General features: G+C 45.1%; 2 protein-coding genes across 7 annotated transcripts in view; one reads left to right on the top strand and one right to left on the bottom strand.

Moving 5' to 3' along the window:
• LIN52 (lin-52 DREAM MuvB core complex component) overlaps positions 1–1,887 on the bottom strand; it is an 81,337-nt gene extending 79,450 nt beyond the window's left edge. For 3 of the 5 annotated variants that reach the window (XR_003990802.1, XM_030481349.1, XM_030481348.1), the window contains exons 1-4: positions 1,779–1,839; positions 1,594–1,668; positions 1,379–1,416; positions 455–521 (exon numbers count right to left, since the gene is read on the bottom strand). Coding sequence is in view for 3 of the 5 variants with exons in the window: in XM_030481349.1 (XP_030337209.1) it covers positions 455–521; positions 1,379–1,416; positions 1,594–1,668; positions 1,779–1,836 (238 nt within the window). In the remaining 2 variants the exon portion in view is untranslated. Of the gene's footprint in view, positions 1–454; positions 522–1,378; positions 1,417–1,593; positions 1,669–1,778 lie in introns of all 5 variants that reach the window. The other 2 variants (XR_003990803.1, XM_030481350.1) reach the window with 2 other exon arrangements.
• A 308-nt stretch (positions 1,888–2,195) lies between these two features.
• ALDH6A1 (aldehyde dehydrogenase 6 family member A1) lies at positions 2,196–14,080 on the top strand. 2 transcript variants are annotated; one of them, XM_030481336.1, is made up of 12 exons: positions 2,196–2,281; positions 2,521–2,586; positions 4,893–4,967; positions 6,349–6,510; positions 7,099–7,177; positions 7,735–8,037; positions 8,752–8,873; positions 9,120–9,309; positions 9,994–10,175; positions 11,666–11,845; positions 12,045–12,143; positions 12,548–14,080. In XM_030481336.1, the coding sequence occupies exons 1-12, from the start codon at positions 2,222–2,224 to the stop codon at positions 12,650–12,652; spliced, it is 1,623 nt and encodes a 540-aa protein (XP_030337196.1). In that variant the 5' UTR covers positions 2,196–2,221; the 3' UTR covers positions 12,653–14,080. The 2 variants fall into 2 exon arrangements, with proteins under 2 accessions (XP_030337196.1, XP_030337197.1); XM_030481337.1 differs by having other exon boundaries at positions 2,207–2,230.
• Positions 14,081–14,092: the final 12 nt, after the last annotated feature.

Below are 14,092 nucleotides of genomic sequence, written 5' to 3' on the forward strand. Positions count from 1 at the left end.
GCGCATGCACACAGCATCTCTGAACATGTCAATCAATAAGTCTAAGCTGCTCACCAAGTTTGATCAGCTGACGCCCACCAAAAAATTCATGGCATCTCCCAAAATACAAGAGACACCCACTATACTTATGAAGCGAGAGATTGGTAAGCAAGGTAACTGAAATATATATGACATTACACTGTATCAACTGGTTCTTCCATGCTTGTTTTGAAAAGTCAGTCTGACATTTGGATATTCTCTTGGAGATAACTGGATTAATGAAAAATGTCTATCATTAATGGGACAGAGAGACTGCTGAGCTGGAGGTTCCACAAATGTGAAGGCTATAGAGATCCAAGGCCAAATGGCCACCTCCAGAATGTTTAAAGAACATGCGTTTTAAGCCTCTTAAGTAAGCACTGAATTCCCATATGCTTTGGAGACCTTACTTCCTACCCACAATGTCCATACTCACCCTTTAACATATCAATATCGTCATTTTCTAATTCAGCCATCCACTTGGGAGGGGAACTTGTAATAGGCTGTTTTGGGGGAAAAAAGAAAAGAAAAAGAACAGTTCATACTCAGAGAGGTGCATTTTTAGAGTTATACAAAGAAGTCCTTGACATCAAAACCAGGAGAGTCTCGGGTGCTCTATAGAGATATTTTTATGTCTAATCTTGTTTGATAGCTTTCCCTGGACTTTTTAGAGTTAAATACAGCACACTACCACCCACAAGCCAAAGTCAGTATGAAAATCATAACACAGAATCATAGGATGGTTTGGGTTGGAAGGGAACCTTAAAGCTTATCTAGTTCCAACTCCGCTACCATGGGCAGGGACACCTTCCACTAGACCAGGTTGCTCCAAGCCCCGTCCAACCCGGCTTTGAACACTGCCAGGGATGGGGCAGCCACAACCTGCTTGGGCAACCTGTTCCAGAGCGTCATCACCCTCACAGTAAAGAACTTCTTCCTTATATCCAATCTAAATCTATCCCTTTTCAGTTTAAAACAGTTTCCCCTTGTCCTGTCACTACATGCCCTGGTAAAAGTTCCCTCCCCAGCTTCCTTGTAGGCCCTCTTTAGGCACTACAAGGACAAAAAGAGGAAGACGAGAGGAAAAAAAAAAAAAAAAAATGCAAGCAGGATTTCCTAAACTTTAAAACCTTTTATTTCTTCCAAGATGCAATTCTCATTCACAGTTTAATAAGGTATTAAAAGAATGCAGAAGAGATATTAAACCCAAAAGGATTAAGCTAGCACATACTGAGGTTATACTCGACATACGCTTTATAGAACAAAGATTTGCAGCCCGCAAGAGGAAACAGCGGATCTACAACCAGGCGGGAAGGAGGAAACGCGACAGTCAAAGCAAAAGCAGCGATCGACCACTCACGCTTTTGAAGGAGGCGGCGAACTCAGCAACCCCAGGCACTGTCAAGACAAAACGAAGGGCAGCGATGGGTGAGCGCCTCTGGCGGCAGCGCCCCGCACCCGCCCAGCCCCTGTGGGCCCAAGCCCGCCCCGCACCGCCCCGCCGCCCGAAGAACCGGGCCGGGTCCCCCCTCCCGCCCCGCAACTGATAGACAACCGCGGGCCCGCCAGACTTACACTGCTCCGGCCACAGGTCCGGGGAGGCGCGGTCCAGCTTCTCGAAGCTCAGTAGCGAGGCCTCCAGGTCAGCGCCTGCAACAGAGAGGAGGTAAAGCAGAGCCCGGGCCCCGCCGGCGGGACGGGACAGACCAGCACCTGCGCAACCCAGCCCTCCCCTCCCCTCCCCTCCCCTCCCGCCTCACCATCCGCGGGAGCCGCCATCTCTCCCGCCTCACGTGATGTCCTCTCCGCTCCCGTCATGTGACCCCGCCCTCGCGGCAGAGCCCGAGGGGAGAGAGCGACAACAAACCACGCCCCGAACCCCACGTGTCGCTTTCGCCGCCACCGCCAGGAGGCGGTGCCGGGGGCGGCGCTCGGCCAATCGGGGCCGCGGCGGTCAGTGGGCGGCTCAGCTCTCGTAGCCAATCCACGGCCCGACACGGGGGGCGTGGAGGGCTGGGGGCGGGAGCACCGGCTTGCTGACGGCGATTGGCTGCGGGCCGCGAGAGCCCCGCCAGAGCGGGTACCGCAGCGGGAGAGGCCGGTGCGCGGGAGGCCAATGAGCGCGCGGGGGCGGGGCCTCGGCAGGGCGGGGGCGGGGCCAGAGGCGCCGTCGGGGGGCGCGGTGCAGCGACCCTCGGCCGGGATGGCGGCGGTAGCGGCGGCGCGCGGTGCCTGGGGCGGGCGGCGGTGGGTGGCGCTGAGGGTGAGGCCCCGGCCCCGGCTCGGCAGGGCAGGAGAGGACAGGGGAGGGGAACGGAGCGGAGCGGGCGGCGGAGGGGGTCGCGGCCCACCTGGCCCGGTGGGGTGGGGTGGTCCCGAGCGGGAAGCCGCCGATGGCGGAGGGCTGGGTTCTTAATCGGACCCGTGCGCGGGGGTGCGGGGTTTTGAGGCGGTCGGGAGCCCTGAGGAACCGGGCTGCTCTATGCTTCCCCTCCCGTCCAGCTGTCGCGGAGACCCGGCCCCCCCTGGATCACCTCAGCCGCTGCTTCTGTCTCCTCGTCCTCGGTGGTGAGTGCCCGTCCCTATAGCGGAGCCGGCGGGCGGGGGAGGCCGCGGGGCCGGGGGAGTCTTCTCTTGTGAGGTAGTGTGACCAGCGCAGCCCAGCTCCCCTCCCTGCGGCTCCCGGTTCGTATGTCTGGAGCAAACACTCGGGGCTGCCCGTCCACCGGGCACGGAGGGCCCCGCGCCCAGCAGGAGGGAAGGAAAACCAGTTCAGTGTCAGATTTGTTTGGCTCCGGAGCTGAGAAGCGCCCGCTCGGGCCGCTCCCGCCGCGAGTCCCGGGATAGCCGTCCAGGGAACCACCCCACGTTACTCCGTGTAGAGCGAGCCCTGCCTGGCCCAGAGGATATACCCCTAAGGGCGGTATGTTAGCTCAGTGTTTTCTCCGTGTTCCTTAAGTAGCATACCATTTTTTCCCCCAAGTTTTAGATTTCTTTTACTATGTGTAATATTCCTACAATAAGATCGGCAAAAATGAATGTAGAATATATGACTAATGATAATACGTGAAAAAAGGTGGGTTTGAGCTGTGAGGACGGGTGTCATATCATCTATTTGTGTCGGAGAGAGAATCTGGTTTTGTTTGGGCAGTATTGAAGAACTTTTAACTGTTATAGTGCCATTTTTCTTCTGGTATCCATGGCTGTACACTCTCTAGGTTCTGAACAGCTAAATCACTATTCTCTGAAAACTTTGCTTTACTATAGTCCTTGTAGGAAGCATAGCAAGCTCATTCTGTATAGAAAAAAGGGGGTGATCATATGGAAAAAGTGTGATCAATCTTAATTCAGCATCTTCTGGCTCACTTAAAATATTTTTTTGTTGTATGTGCAATTTTCTAGATATCCCTTTTAAGCAATTTGGGGAAAAAAAACCCAAAACAAAACAAAACTTAAATTCCACTGCACTGAAGTCCACGTGGGTCACAAAGCATTGGAACTTGTAGGTCCACTGAAGAGACCTTTTCTGGCAGTCAAGGGACTCGGATTTCCTGCACTTCCTTCCAGGTTCTAGAGGGGGTTGTGTTTTCGTAGGCACAGACTTCTGCCTCTCTTTTCCAAGTGTAATTCCAGCTACATTATCATCTGCAACTTTTTGTTCTTTCTTGATTCACTCCTGGTATTACATCCTAAATCACCAGGTCTTGCTTATCCATTAACAGCCTTCCTTTGTACTTCTCATCCTAGCTTTCTCTTCATCGAGCTTTCTCAGCTTGTCCAACTCTCATTGCTGTTCACTTTTTTCACTCTCATCCACTTTGCACTGTCATTACTTGTCCAGTCAACACCATTTATATTCCTGATCTCTTTCCCTTCATTACACCTTGGACAGCATCCTAATCTTCATCTCCCTCTCATAATTCCACATCCTAATTTCTTCACAGAGTTTCTTGATATGTTTGGGTTTATATCCCAGTTCTGTTGATCTGTCCCATTTTTGTTCTTCACACAGCAGATTTGTTTCCCCTTCCTATTATCCATTCTCCCTGAGTCACTGTTCTGTGGCATGATTAACTGGTTCTTACTTTCTCCTAGTTCTCTCCTTACCTCCCAATATCAACTCCTAGTTTCTAGTTTCTTCATTTATACAGTCCCAATCTGTTTTCCTGCATGATACAGTTCTGTTGCCTATCCAACGCTAGTTACAGCTCCTACCTCTGCTTTTCCTTCTGTCCTACATTTACCTAAACTCCTTCTTCTAAACTTTCCTTTTCTCTCCTCTGCATCTGAGTTGGAAAGTTCTGTTTTCTGTGCTGGCTGCCCAGTCACTGTGAAAGCTGCGGATGGAGGGTCTTTGCTCTCAGTAGCAGGACCAAGTGGGGAGCAGGGAAAGTCCTATTTTATGCCTGTAGCTATTAGCTGGAGAGATGAACCTACTTAGTGGCTTGATGGAAAGGAAACACATAGGACAGTGTGCACTGGGTACGTGGAATTCTCACGAGGTGAATTATTAACTGTTTCTTCTGACCGCTTATTGGAGGGGTTTTTTTCAGTTTTCTAACTTAGCGAAGTAGGTGATTAAGTAGATTGAAATAGTTCTGAACATAAGCATAGCAACGTATTATTTCTATAACTTTTTATAGAGAGAATTTTGGCCATTTTGGTGTGAAGTGAGAAAAAAATGGGGCAGAGGGCATGAAAAATGCTTAGTCTCTTAGACTCAGCCTAAGCACTTAGCTGAGTCTTGCTGTGAACACTGGATGTAGGGGGCAGTATAGCAGTAAATGATGAAGGCTTGCGTGTGATAAGGCACATTGGTGTTTAGGCACCTTGAGACAAAGATCACTCACTGTCCAGTGTTTTGTCCCCCACAGCCAACAACCAAACTCTTCATTGATGGGAAATTTATTGAGTCCAAAACTACTGAATGGATTGATATCCATAACCCGGTAAGTGAAGCGGTCTCAGCTTATGTTTTAATGATCACTGTGCAGCAAGGGTCTCTGCCTCTCTTCAAACATTTGGTAAAAGGGAAAATTAGGTCTATTTTGTGAGAAAGGTTTAGACTTGGAGTTTAAGATGGATTTTACACTGTGTAATTGCTTCTCAATTTTCTTTTCACATGAAATGTCAGTCTTAGGAAAGCGATGACCTCCTTTATCTCCCCTGTGTAGTAAAACCCTCTGGAAAGGAAGCTTAAACTCTGCTTATGGTTTTTTTTTTTTTGCTCATAGACAGGCTCTGTGATCAGTATGTCAAATTTCTGAAGGGTTTCTTTCACCCTGTATGTGAAATCAACCAGGTGTGATTTGATGCCAGCTGAGTCCTGATAGAGGCTGATTTCACTCTCAGACCAAGGTAAAAAATGCTGACAGCTGAAGCTCCTCTTCTTTCAGAGAGCTTCTATCTGTGAGCCACAATATTCACAGTGAATATATAGATTAGATGCTGTGCAGTGCAAAATAATCTTAGGCTAGTAGATCTTGTACTTGTCAGAGTCCTCCACCAAAGACAAATAAGGTTGCACTCATAACTCCTATCCTTCTGACCTCCCTAGTAAGTATTTGGACAGTGATTTCTAAAACTTTTCTCTGTAAAGCCCTATTTTGACTTGCTGTGTGGAGGTGATCAGAGCAGTGAGCTGTGTTTGCAAAGCTCATTTGGTCTCTATGTGGCGACCACTGTTCTTGTTTAATTTTCTTTCTCTTGTTTTGAGTAGTTTCTCTCTTAGTGATGTACCTGATGTTTTTGCCATGTCAAAGCAGACTTAATTTTTAAGAGTGTGTTAGAAGGAGGTTAAACCGGTGAAGACAAGCTTTTAAAGTTAAAATACTGTAGAACTAAGGTTGCTTGTAAAAATCTTACTTTGGCCTAGTGGTCTAGGTAAACTAATGTCAGTGGCCAGTGCACAGTCAGATAATGCTTTTCTGTAAGAAACCTTGCGGTATGTAATGTGTAAGAGGGACAGCAGATGAGCCAAGATGATGCAGAGGGAAAAGACCACAGTCCACGGAAATCTTTGCCTTATACTTACTGGAAGCTTCAAGATAGAGAAGTCACGTCAACTCCCAACTTGGAAATCAGCATTGCATTTGCAGCTTTCTGGGTGCCGAATTTGAGATGTGTAGAGTGCAAGTTTTCAGAACTCTTCCAGTTGTAGCAGAGGCCTTTTGTGTGCACCAAGGAAGGAGTCTCTTTCATGTTCTCCCCTCAGGAGTACAGATACTTGTAGAACAAGGAAATTAGGTGTGTGGTATGAAAGGACTGTTGACTGGTTGGCAAGAACAGGTGGAAAAGTTGAGATTTGCTGCAGTTTGTTTTTTCCTTCAGGCCACAAATGAAGTGGTTGGCCGTGTACCAAAAGCCACAGCCAGTGAGATGGAGGCAGCTGTGGCTTCTTGCAAAAAGGCATTTTGGAACTGGTCAGAAACTTCTGTTTTGAGTCGCCAGCAAATCTTCCTGCGTTATCAACAACTCATCAAAGACAATCTGGTGAGACACTGTGGCTTTGTGTGATGGCTGTTGCTGAATGTGTTGCAGTTGACTTTAGGAATTAAATTGGGAGACTTGGGGTTTACAGAGTTCTTGATGAGGTGTTGTTGCCATGATTGAGGAGCCAACTGAGATGCTGGCGTTGAGAGGTGTAGCAAAGCACTGTCCATTAAATGGGGACGGAGAGGCAGTGCTTCTTGGAGAATATTATTCTGCATTTCTCCCTTTACCAGAAGACCACAAGAGGAACTTTCAGCCTTGATGGAGAGTGTGCCAGCTGGTAAAGAAGTGGGAGAAGTATGTTGCTATGTCTTTGAGTTTCCGTGATTGCTTTTTCAGTGTGTCTGTGGTGCGACATCTGAAAGCTGCGCAGTACAGGCCAACCCACCTTTTTTTTTTTTTTTTTGTTTAATTTATTTTTTTAGAATGTCACCTTTGTGGTTTCCTGTCAGTCAGTGTGGCTCTTCTGGGTTCTGCTCAGTCTGTTCATTGTGATCTTCAAGTCTCTTCAATTGTCTTATCCCTGCACCCTATTTCACGGGCAGGCACTTTTCCAACATTCATAAACTTTCTGGTTTCCATTTTCAGAAAGAAATTTCAAAACTCATCACCTTTGAGCAAGGGAAGACCCTGGCTGATGCTGAGGGAGATGTGTTCCGAGGCCTCCGTAAGCTGCTGGCTGCTCCTGTTAAAAAAGGGGCTTTGAGAACCTGTAGGAAGGGAAGGAGGTCTTCTGAGCAACTCATTGCTCTGGGATTCTGTACATGTAGCTCCCTTCATAGGCTCCTACTGAAAGAAAAGGGGCAATTTAACTCTAACCTGAAAAGTTCCCTTAGAGTTTCCTAAAATCACTTTCAAGTTGTTAGATCCTTCTTTTTCATAGGAGTGACTACAGATTGCTCTGAAGGGGCAAGAACTTCTCACTCGTACTCAGATGACTAAGGTTGCGTTGCAGATGGTGCAGTAATACTGTACCTGTGCTGCTTTTACTGGGGCTGTGTGTCTTTGTTCCTATCACATTGACATATAATGCACTTGAGAGATAATCCATTTACAGTGAGCTCACAGTGCTTGCAGAGCAAAGGGATTTTCTGGAGTACAATGAGATTTAAGGTGTGGGAAAGAGGCTGGAAAAAAAACTTGGGTCAAGGCAGTGGTAAGAAGGGAGTTCAGGGACTAATTGGTAACAGATCATCTAGTGGCATATTGCCCTTTCTGCCGCAGAGGTGGTTGAACATGCTTGCAGTGTGACATCCCTCATACTGGGAGAGACCATGCCCTCCATCACTAAAGACATGGACACTTATACCTACCGTCTGCCTCTGGGTGTGTGTGCTGGAATCGCACCGTTCAATTTCCCAGCCATGATTCCTCTTTGGATGTTCCCTATGGCCATGGTTTGTGGAAACACCTTCTTGATGAAACCATCTGAGCGTGTGCCAGGAGCACTCATGTTCCTTGCCAAGCTGTTTCAGGATGCTGGTGCCCCCGATGGGACCCTGAATATCATCCATGGACAACATGAAGGTAATAACAGCCCTTCCTGGGAGATGGCTGGAGTGTGTAAGTGTTGTGGTATGTGATCAGTGGAGGTACCATTTGAAGAGTCTAATACTGAAGCTGTTAGATAGGTTTGAACACATGCTTCAGCCCTCTTGATGGAGGTGAAGGGAGGTGACTGGGAGATTATTCTCTGCCATCTTGTACCAAATCTTCGGGAGATATATGTAGTGGACAAAATTTTGGGGGCTGGGATCAGAGTTCCCGAAGGATGTTAAGTGTTCAATGCTATTTAGCAACCTAAGCTCCAACTAAAATAAGTAGATAAATCATCCTGGTTTCACAAGGAAGCCTAACCTAGAATTAAATGCCTCACTAAATATGCAGTGGATGCCAGTATTCTGCCTCCTAAGATGATACTTTTGACAGCACACAAGTAGCTTCAGAACATGAGGGTACAAACAGAAAACAGTTACTTTGCTTTGGCATCACTCAGGCACCTTGGGAGATGCTCAAAGCATGAAGAGATGGCAGAGAGCCAGGTGTATGAGGACAGGAGCAGGAGTACACATGCTGAGAAATTAATGGAGAGAGGCATTAATAGGCAGTGGAGGAAACTGAGGTGTAAGAAACATGGAATTCTGATAAGAAGAAAGATACATAGATTTTAGCACTGTGGGGATGGGAACAGAGGGAAGCATTTGTGCACCACAGTTATAACGTATTATTTCCTATTTGAAGCTGTGAATTTCATTTGTGACCATCCGGATATCAGAGCAATCAGCTTTGTGGGATCTAACCAAGCTGGCGAGTACATCTATGAGAGAGGATCCCGGAATGGCAAGAGAGTCCAGGCCAACATGGTAATGCCTCTGAATGGAGCACACTTCAGCATGTAGACTGCCTCTGTCTCCTGTGAATGTTAACAAAGACCACGCCACTCAGCAGCAGCAGCTGACTTTGATACTGGTAGTTAAGCGATGAGGCTGCCCTTCTTGCCAGCCTGTTGGTAGCAGAGTCATAGCTACTATATGAGGATACTGCCAGAGAGCTAGAGAAGTGGGCTGGGGTGATTAATAATGGGGGACTGTGGATGTGTTATATTTCAGGGGGCCAAGAACCATGGTGTGGTGATGCCTGATGCCAATAAAGAGAACACCTTGAACCAGCTGGTTGGAGCTGCTTTTGGAGCAGCCGGCCAACGCTGCATGGCCCTGTCTACAGCAATTCTAGTGGGAGAAGCTCAGAAATGGCTGCCAGAGCTTGTGGATAGAGCCAAACATCTACGTGTAAATGCAGGTACAGACTGTGATAATTTCTTATGAGGTACTTCACTTCTGTACAACTATAGGTTTTTAGGTCAGTTGCAATGTGTCCCTCGAAGCTATTTGCACTATAGATTTAATGTGTAAAGGTAGGAGCTAGCAGATTATCTGGATTGGGAAACACAGCTCTAGTGTTGGGAGTTAGGAGTATGTAGAAAGGCTTGGCAGTATGACTCTGATGCAAGGTTTACAGGATCAGTCTTGTTTTAACTAGAGCTTTGAGGTTATGATTAACTCAAACCTACCATTTATATCTATATACTTGGAGATCCTTCCCATTTTTAGTAAGCATGTGATAAAAAGGAAAAATGGAAACAAGTACTTTGGAAAAACTAGACTTGTTAATACTAGGATAATGATCTTTTGTTTATGTTCAATAAAGTCCTGCAAAGGGGGAAAGTTTCCTTTCTGAGTAGAATCCATTGTTGAATTTTGGCTTCCCAGTGACCTAAAATTATGCTTATACTTAGAGTTCTCTTATTTGTTGATTATGAGAGTTGCAGGCTATTACTCCTCTTCATTAATGTCTCCAATCTTTGTTCTGTGTCTGAGAAACATGAAGAATTTCAGATTTTTCCTGCCAGTGTAGTTAGCTCCTTGATGCCTGTGGAGAGGAAGCTGTCCGGGTTAAAAACTTGGCATCTCTGCCTCTTCACAGGAGACCAGCCTGGAGCAGACCTAGGGCCTCTAATTAGTCCCCAGGCTAAGGAGCGGGTTTGCCATCTGATTGAGAAAGGCGTAGAAGAAGGTGCCAGCCTTCTTCTGGATGGACGTAATGTCAAAGTGAAGGGTTATGAAAATGGCAATTTTGTCGGGCCAACGATCCTTGCCAAAGTCAAGGTAAGATGACCAAAACCAGTGCTTGATAGCGTATATTGCAGGGACAACTGAAAAAATGGGTTACCCAAATCAGTCAGTGTCAATAACAACCACGTAGAAAGCCCCTAATGGCTCAGCCTTCCTTCACATAATTCCAATGAAGTGCTCATTGTCATGCTGTTGTGGAGGTGATAAAAGACTTTGCAGTAGTGCAACATACTGTGAATGAAGTTAATGATCTTAAATTGAATGGATTGCAGCCAATTAAAAGAAGATATGGGCATTTTGTACCGTGTTAAACTAGCTGTCCAGGGAGCATAGTGTACTATCTGTAGTAGTGACAAGCAGCTGATGCCTAAGGAGGAGTATGATGAACAGCCAAACTTGCAGTTTTCCTTCCTCTGTTACACACTCCTGCAGTTTGCAATTTAAGGACTTGCAGAAACAAAAGTTAAATATTTGGAAATCTTCATGAGAATAATATAGAATAATGTACAAAAATCTCTTGGTTGTCAAATATATTCACAACTTTGTTGAGCGAGCCTCTCAATATAATGCATGGTGTGCAACAGATGGACACTGCTGTGGGGGAATATTCTTTACCAGGTACATCCACGTGAGTTTTCATACCTAAATTCATTCTTTTGTGTTTATGCAATTAGCTGGTATGGTTCCTTAATATTTAAGTATTCAGTTCTTCATGGGTCTTTTGGTGAGTGATTCCATGAGATCAAACCAATCTTAATAATTCTGCTATTGTACTTTATTTTATGCCATTATTAATTTTATGCTATTACATAACTCAGGCTTTTAATATATCTCAGCATTTTCTTGTCTTATTTTCATTACACATCTTAAAATACTTCACTTTCCTGTGATGTGTCATAAATACTGTTAGGTATTCAAAAGCAAATGTTTCACTGCGTTTTTATGATTCTTAGTTTTCTTACAGAGTAGTTAATAACATAGTAAGCCTTGTAAAACTTACAACTTGTCAAGTGAATGCTTTGTGGTTTGCTGCACTAGCTATTAGTGATTAAAGTATTCTCCAGTTGGTGGTTTTGTATGTGTCAGATGTGCTAATTATCAGACATAAATCCTGGACACTGAGTAGGACAGCAGGTTTTAGTCACTTTGTCAACAAGAACTGAAGTAAACTATGCTGAATTAACAGGATTAACTGAATTAAACTATCCCAGTCTCAATCAGCCTTGGTCAAAGTAGACCTGTAAGTGAGTTTAGGCAGGTGGTGAAAGCAGAAAGAGCTCCTGAGGTGAAAAGTAGTGCCCTCTTTAGTGGACTACATAGATACCAGGTCATGGGAAATAGTGAAAAGGCAAGGAGGACTGAAGCATGGCCTGCGACAATGCAGTATGACGGGTGATCCAAGGAACACCCTGAGCGTTAGCAGTATGTGTGTTTATTGTATCCAGTTTACTAGGATATTTTTATTATACACTGTTCATTATATTCTATATGCAAGCTGCTTTTTCTGCTGTTCGTCTTGGCAGCCAAACATGACTTGCTACAAGGAAGAAATCTTTGGGCCTGTCTTAGTGGTTCTGGAAGCAGACACTTTGGATGATGCCATTGAGATGGTAAACAACAACCCCTATGGAAATGGAACTGCAATCTTCACCACCAATGGAGCCACAGCTCGGAAATATTCTCACTTAGTTGATGTAGGGCAGGTATGTTCAAGCTAAAATTGTTGCTATTAATACTCACCATTTACCATGGGTAGCCATCCAGCTGTAGTAACTAATCACAGACTACTCAGCCAACAGTACCCAGCTTCAGATTTGAGGAAGCAAAATGCAGTAGCTTTCAGAGAGTGCTCTGCAATCTGTTACTTCTTGTGATTAATATGGTAGCTTTCCTTTCTTTTAGGTGGGTGTCAACGTTCCAATCCCCGTACCTCTGCCCATGTTCTCTTTCACTGGCTCCCGTGCTTCTTTCAGAGGCGATGCCAATTTCTATGGCAAGCAGGTAACTTGCTGATTCGGAGTGCACTATTGGGTTGAACTTTGATAAATCAGATTATAAATGGCAATGGGGTGATGGTCGTCAGACCTCATTAGTAAGGAGACTTTGAAGCCCTCTCAACCAGGAAATTGAAGAGCAGCCAGTGATCACAGCCACTGTAATGCATGTTACAATAGCCAATTCTATCAAGCGTTCTTTTAGGAGCTTGAGAAGGGAGCAAGAACTAGGTAGCAAACTTTCTCACAGAACCAGAATCCTTGGGGAACTGCTAAAAAGAGCAGGCTGACAGGAATTGTTCCCACTCAATCACCTTTTTGTAGATAAAGCAAAAACTGTTTGATACACTACTAATGCAGAGCTGAAGAATTCATAAGGCCAAACACCTGCTTCATGTGTCTCTCCTCCAGGGAGTGCACTTCTACACGCAGCTGAAAACTATCATTTCACAATGGAAAGAGGAAGATGCCACCGTTACCAAGCCTGCTGTGGTTATGCCAACTATGGGAAACTAAATCAGCCTTTGCAGATGGTGTTCCTGGTGCCCTTCTTCTATGCTGCTCTTCCCAGCTTTGTCCCAGTTATCATCATTTTCTTGTGAATTAATAGAAAGCTCCGTTTTCTCAAGGACCTCTGTTTCTTGTGCCGATCAGGCAGGCTCATGTAATGCACAGTCTGGGTTTTCTGTTGCTGTCAGTGTCTTTTGGCTAGCTGAGCTCAATTTTTTACCTACAACCTATCACAGACAAAACAGCTATCTAACTGAAAAGGCAGACAGTGAGATAGGTCTTGATTTGCATTTATTTCCAGACCCTCTGAACTTGAACATTCCTCTAATTTCCACTTCAGTGTCTTTAGCCTTAGTCACTCACTCCTGGCTACATCTTGTAGCAATTTTCCTTTAGCTCTTTATCTTACATGTTAAGATTTTGAGTTCACCTTAAGTTAGAGTACTCATTTTGAATGATGTAACTGGGACACCTTGGGTGTCCCATAGAAGTGACTTCACACACAATGAGGACAGCAAGTTTGGGAGTTGAAAATGTCAGTCTTTCATGTGTTAAGCAGTATCCAGAACACTTGGAAAATAGCTTTCTAAGGATTTCTCAGGAAAGCATATTTGATTGCTTTTCTGAGAATGGAAGAAATTCCTGTATGTTACAGCGACCTTCACTGTGCTTCTGACAGCTTGAAAACTTCTCTTCCTGTTGTGCATGTGGCTTGTATTCTCCAGCTTGCTGTTGGTTCCATCACACCTGAAAGTTGTTCAGTGCCTTTTTTACTGTGCTAACAGATACATGCCTACAGGTCCTGTAACAGAATGAAATTGTGGAAGCAGAAACATAAGAATGTGTATGTATCTTCATGTCACAGCATCACGTGGGTCTAGGTGGAGAGTAAGTAGACAGGTCAGTAGGAAGAAAGAACTCTTTTTTTTAATCACAAACCTTTCCTGTTGTTTTCTCTTCCTGACTGTATTTCTTATGTTGATTGATTGACTGCTTGTCACATTTGCTCAAATACAGTCATGTTCTCTGGGGAGAGCAGGTCCCATTACTGGCAAAGGATAAGACTTGGCATACCCTGTTTTTAAGAATCTGTGCATTTGGAGCTGGAGAGCTTATTTTTATTCCTGGTTCCTGGAAGATGATGCAGCCATGAGGGATCTGCAGGGAACTCAATTCAAGCACCCATGGAAAATAATATTATTCTAATGACTGTAACCATTACTTGTTCTAATTAAACAACCTGAATGTGAACACTTTGTATCCTGCCTTCTGGTGAAGATGCCTGGTAACTGATGGTTATGTATTAGTGCAATTGCTGTGCACTCACTAATGTTTGTATCTCGTTTTTTTCCTCTGCTATACCCTAGAGGAAAATCCTCACCTTGAATTTGATTACAAATTAAAAACATGCTAATAAATTTATGTAGAATATGACTCTTCCATGGT

Source organism: Strigops habroptila, chromosome 4, assembly GCF_004027225.2.
Source record: "Strigops habroptila isolate Jane chromosome 4, bStrHab1.2.pri, whole genome shotgun sequence".
Classification (NCBI taxonomy): Eukaryota; Metazoa; Chordata; class Aves; order Psittaciformes; family Psittacidae; genus Strigops; species Strigops habroptila.

Coding starts and splice junctions, on each gene's coding strand:
- ALDH6A1 (XM_030481336.1), top strand. CDS start 2,222: ATGGCGGCGGTAGCGGCGGCGCGCGGTGCCTGGGGCGGGCGGCGGTGG. Junction 2,587..4,892: donor CTGTCTCCTCGTCCTCGGTG/GTGAGTGCCCGT, acceptor TGTCCCCCACAG/CCAACAACCAAACTCTTCAT. Junction 8,874..9,119: donor AGAGAGTCCAGGCCAACATG/GTAATGCCTCTG, acceptor GTTATATTTCAG/GGGGCCAAGAACCATGGTGT.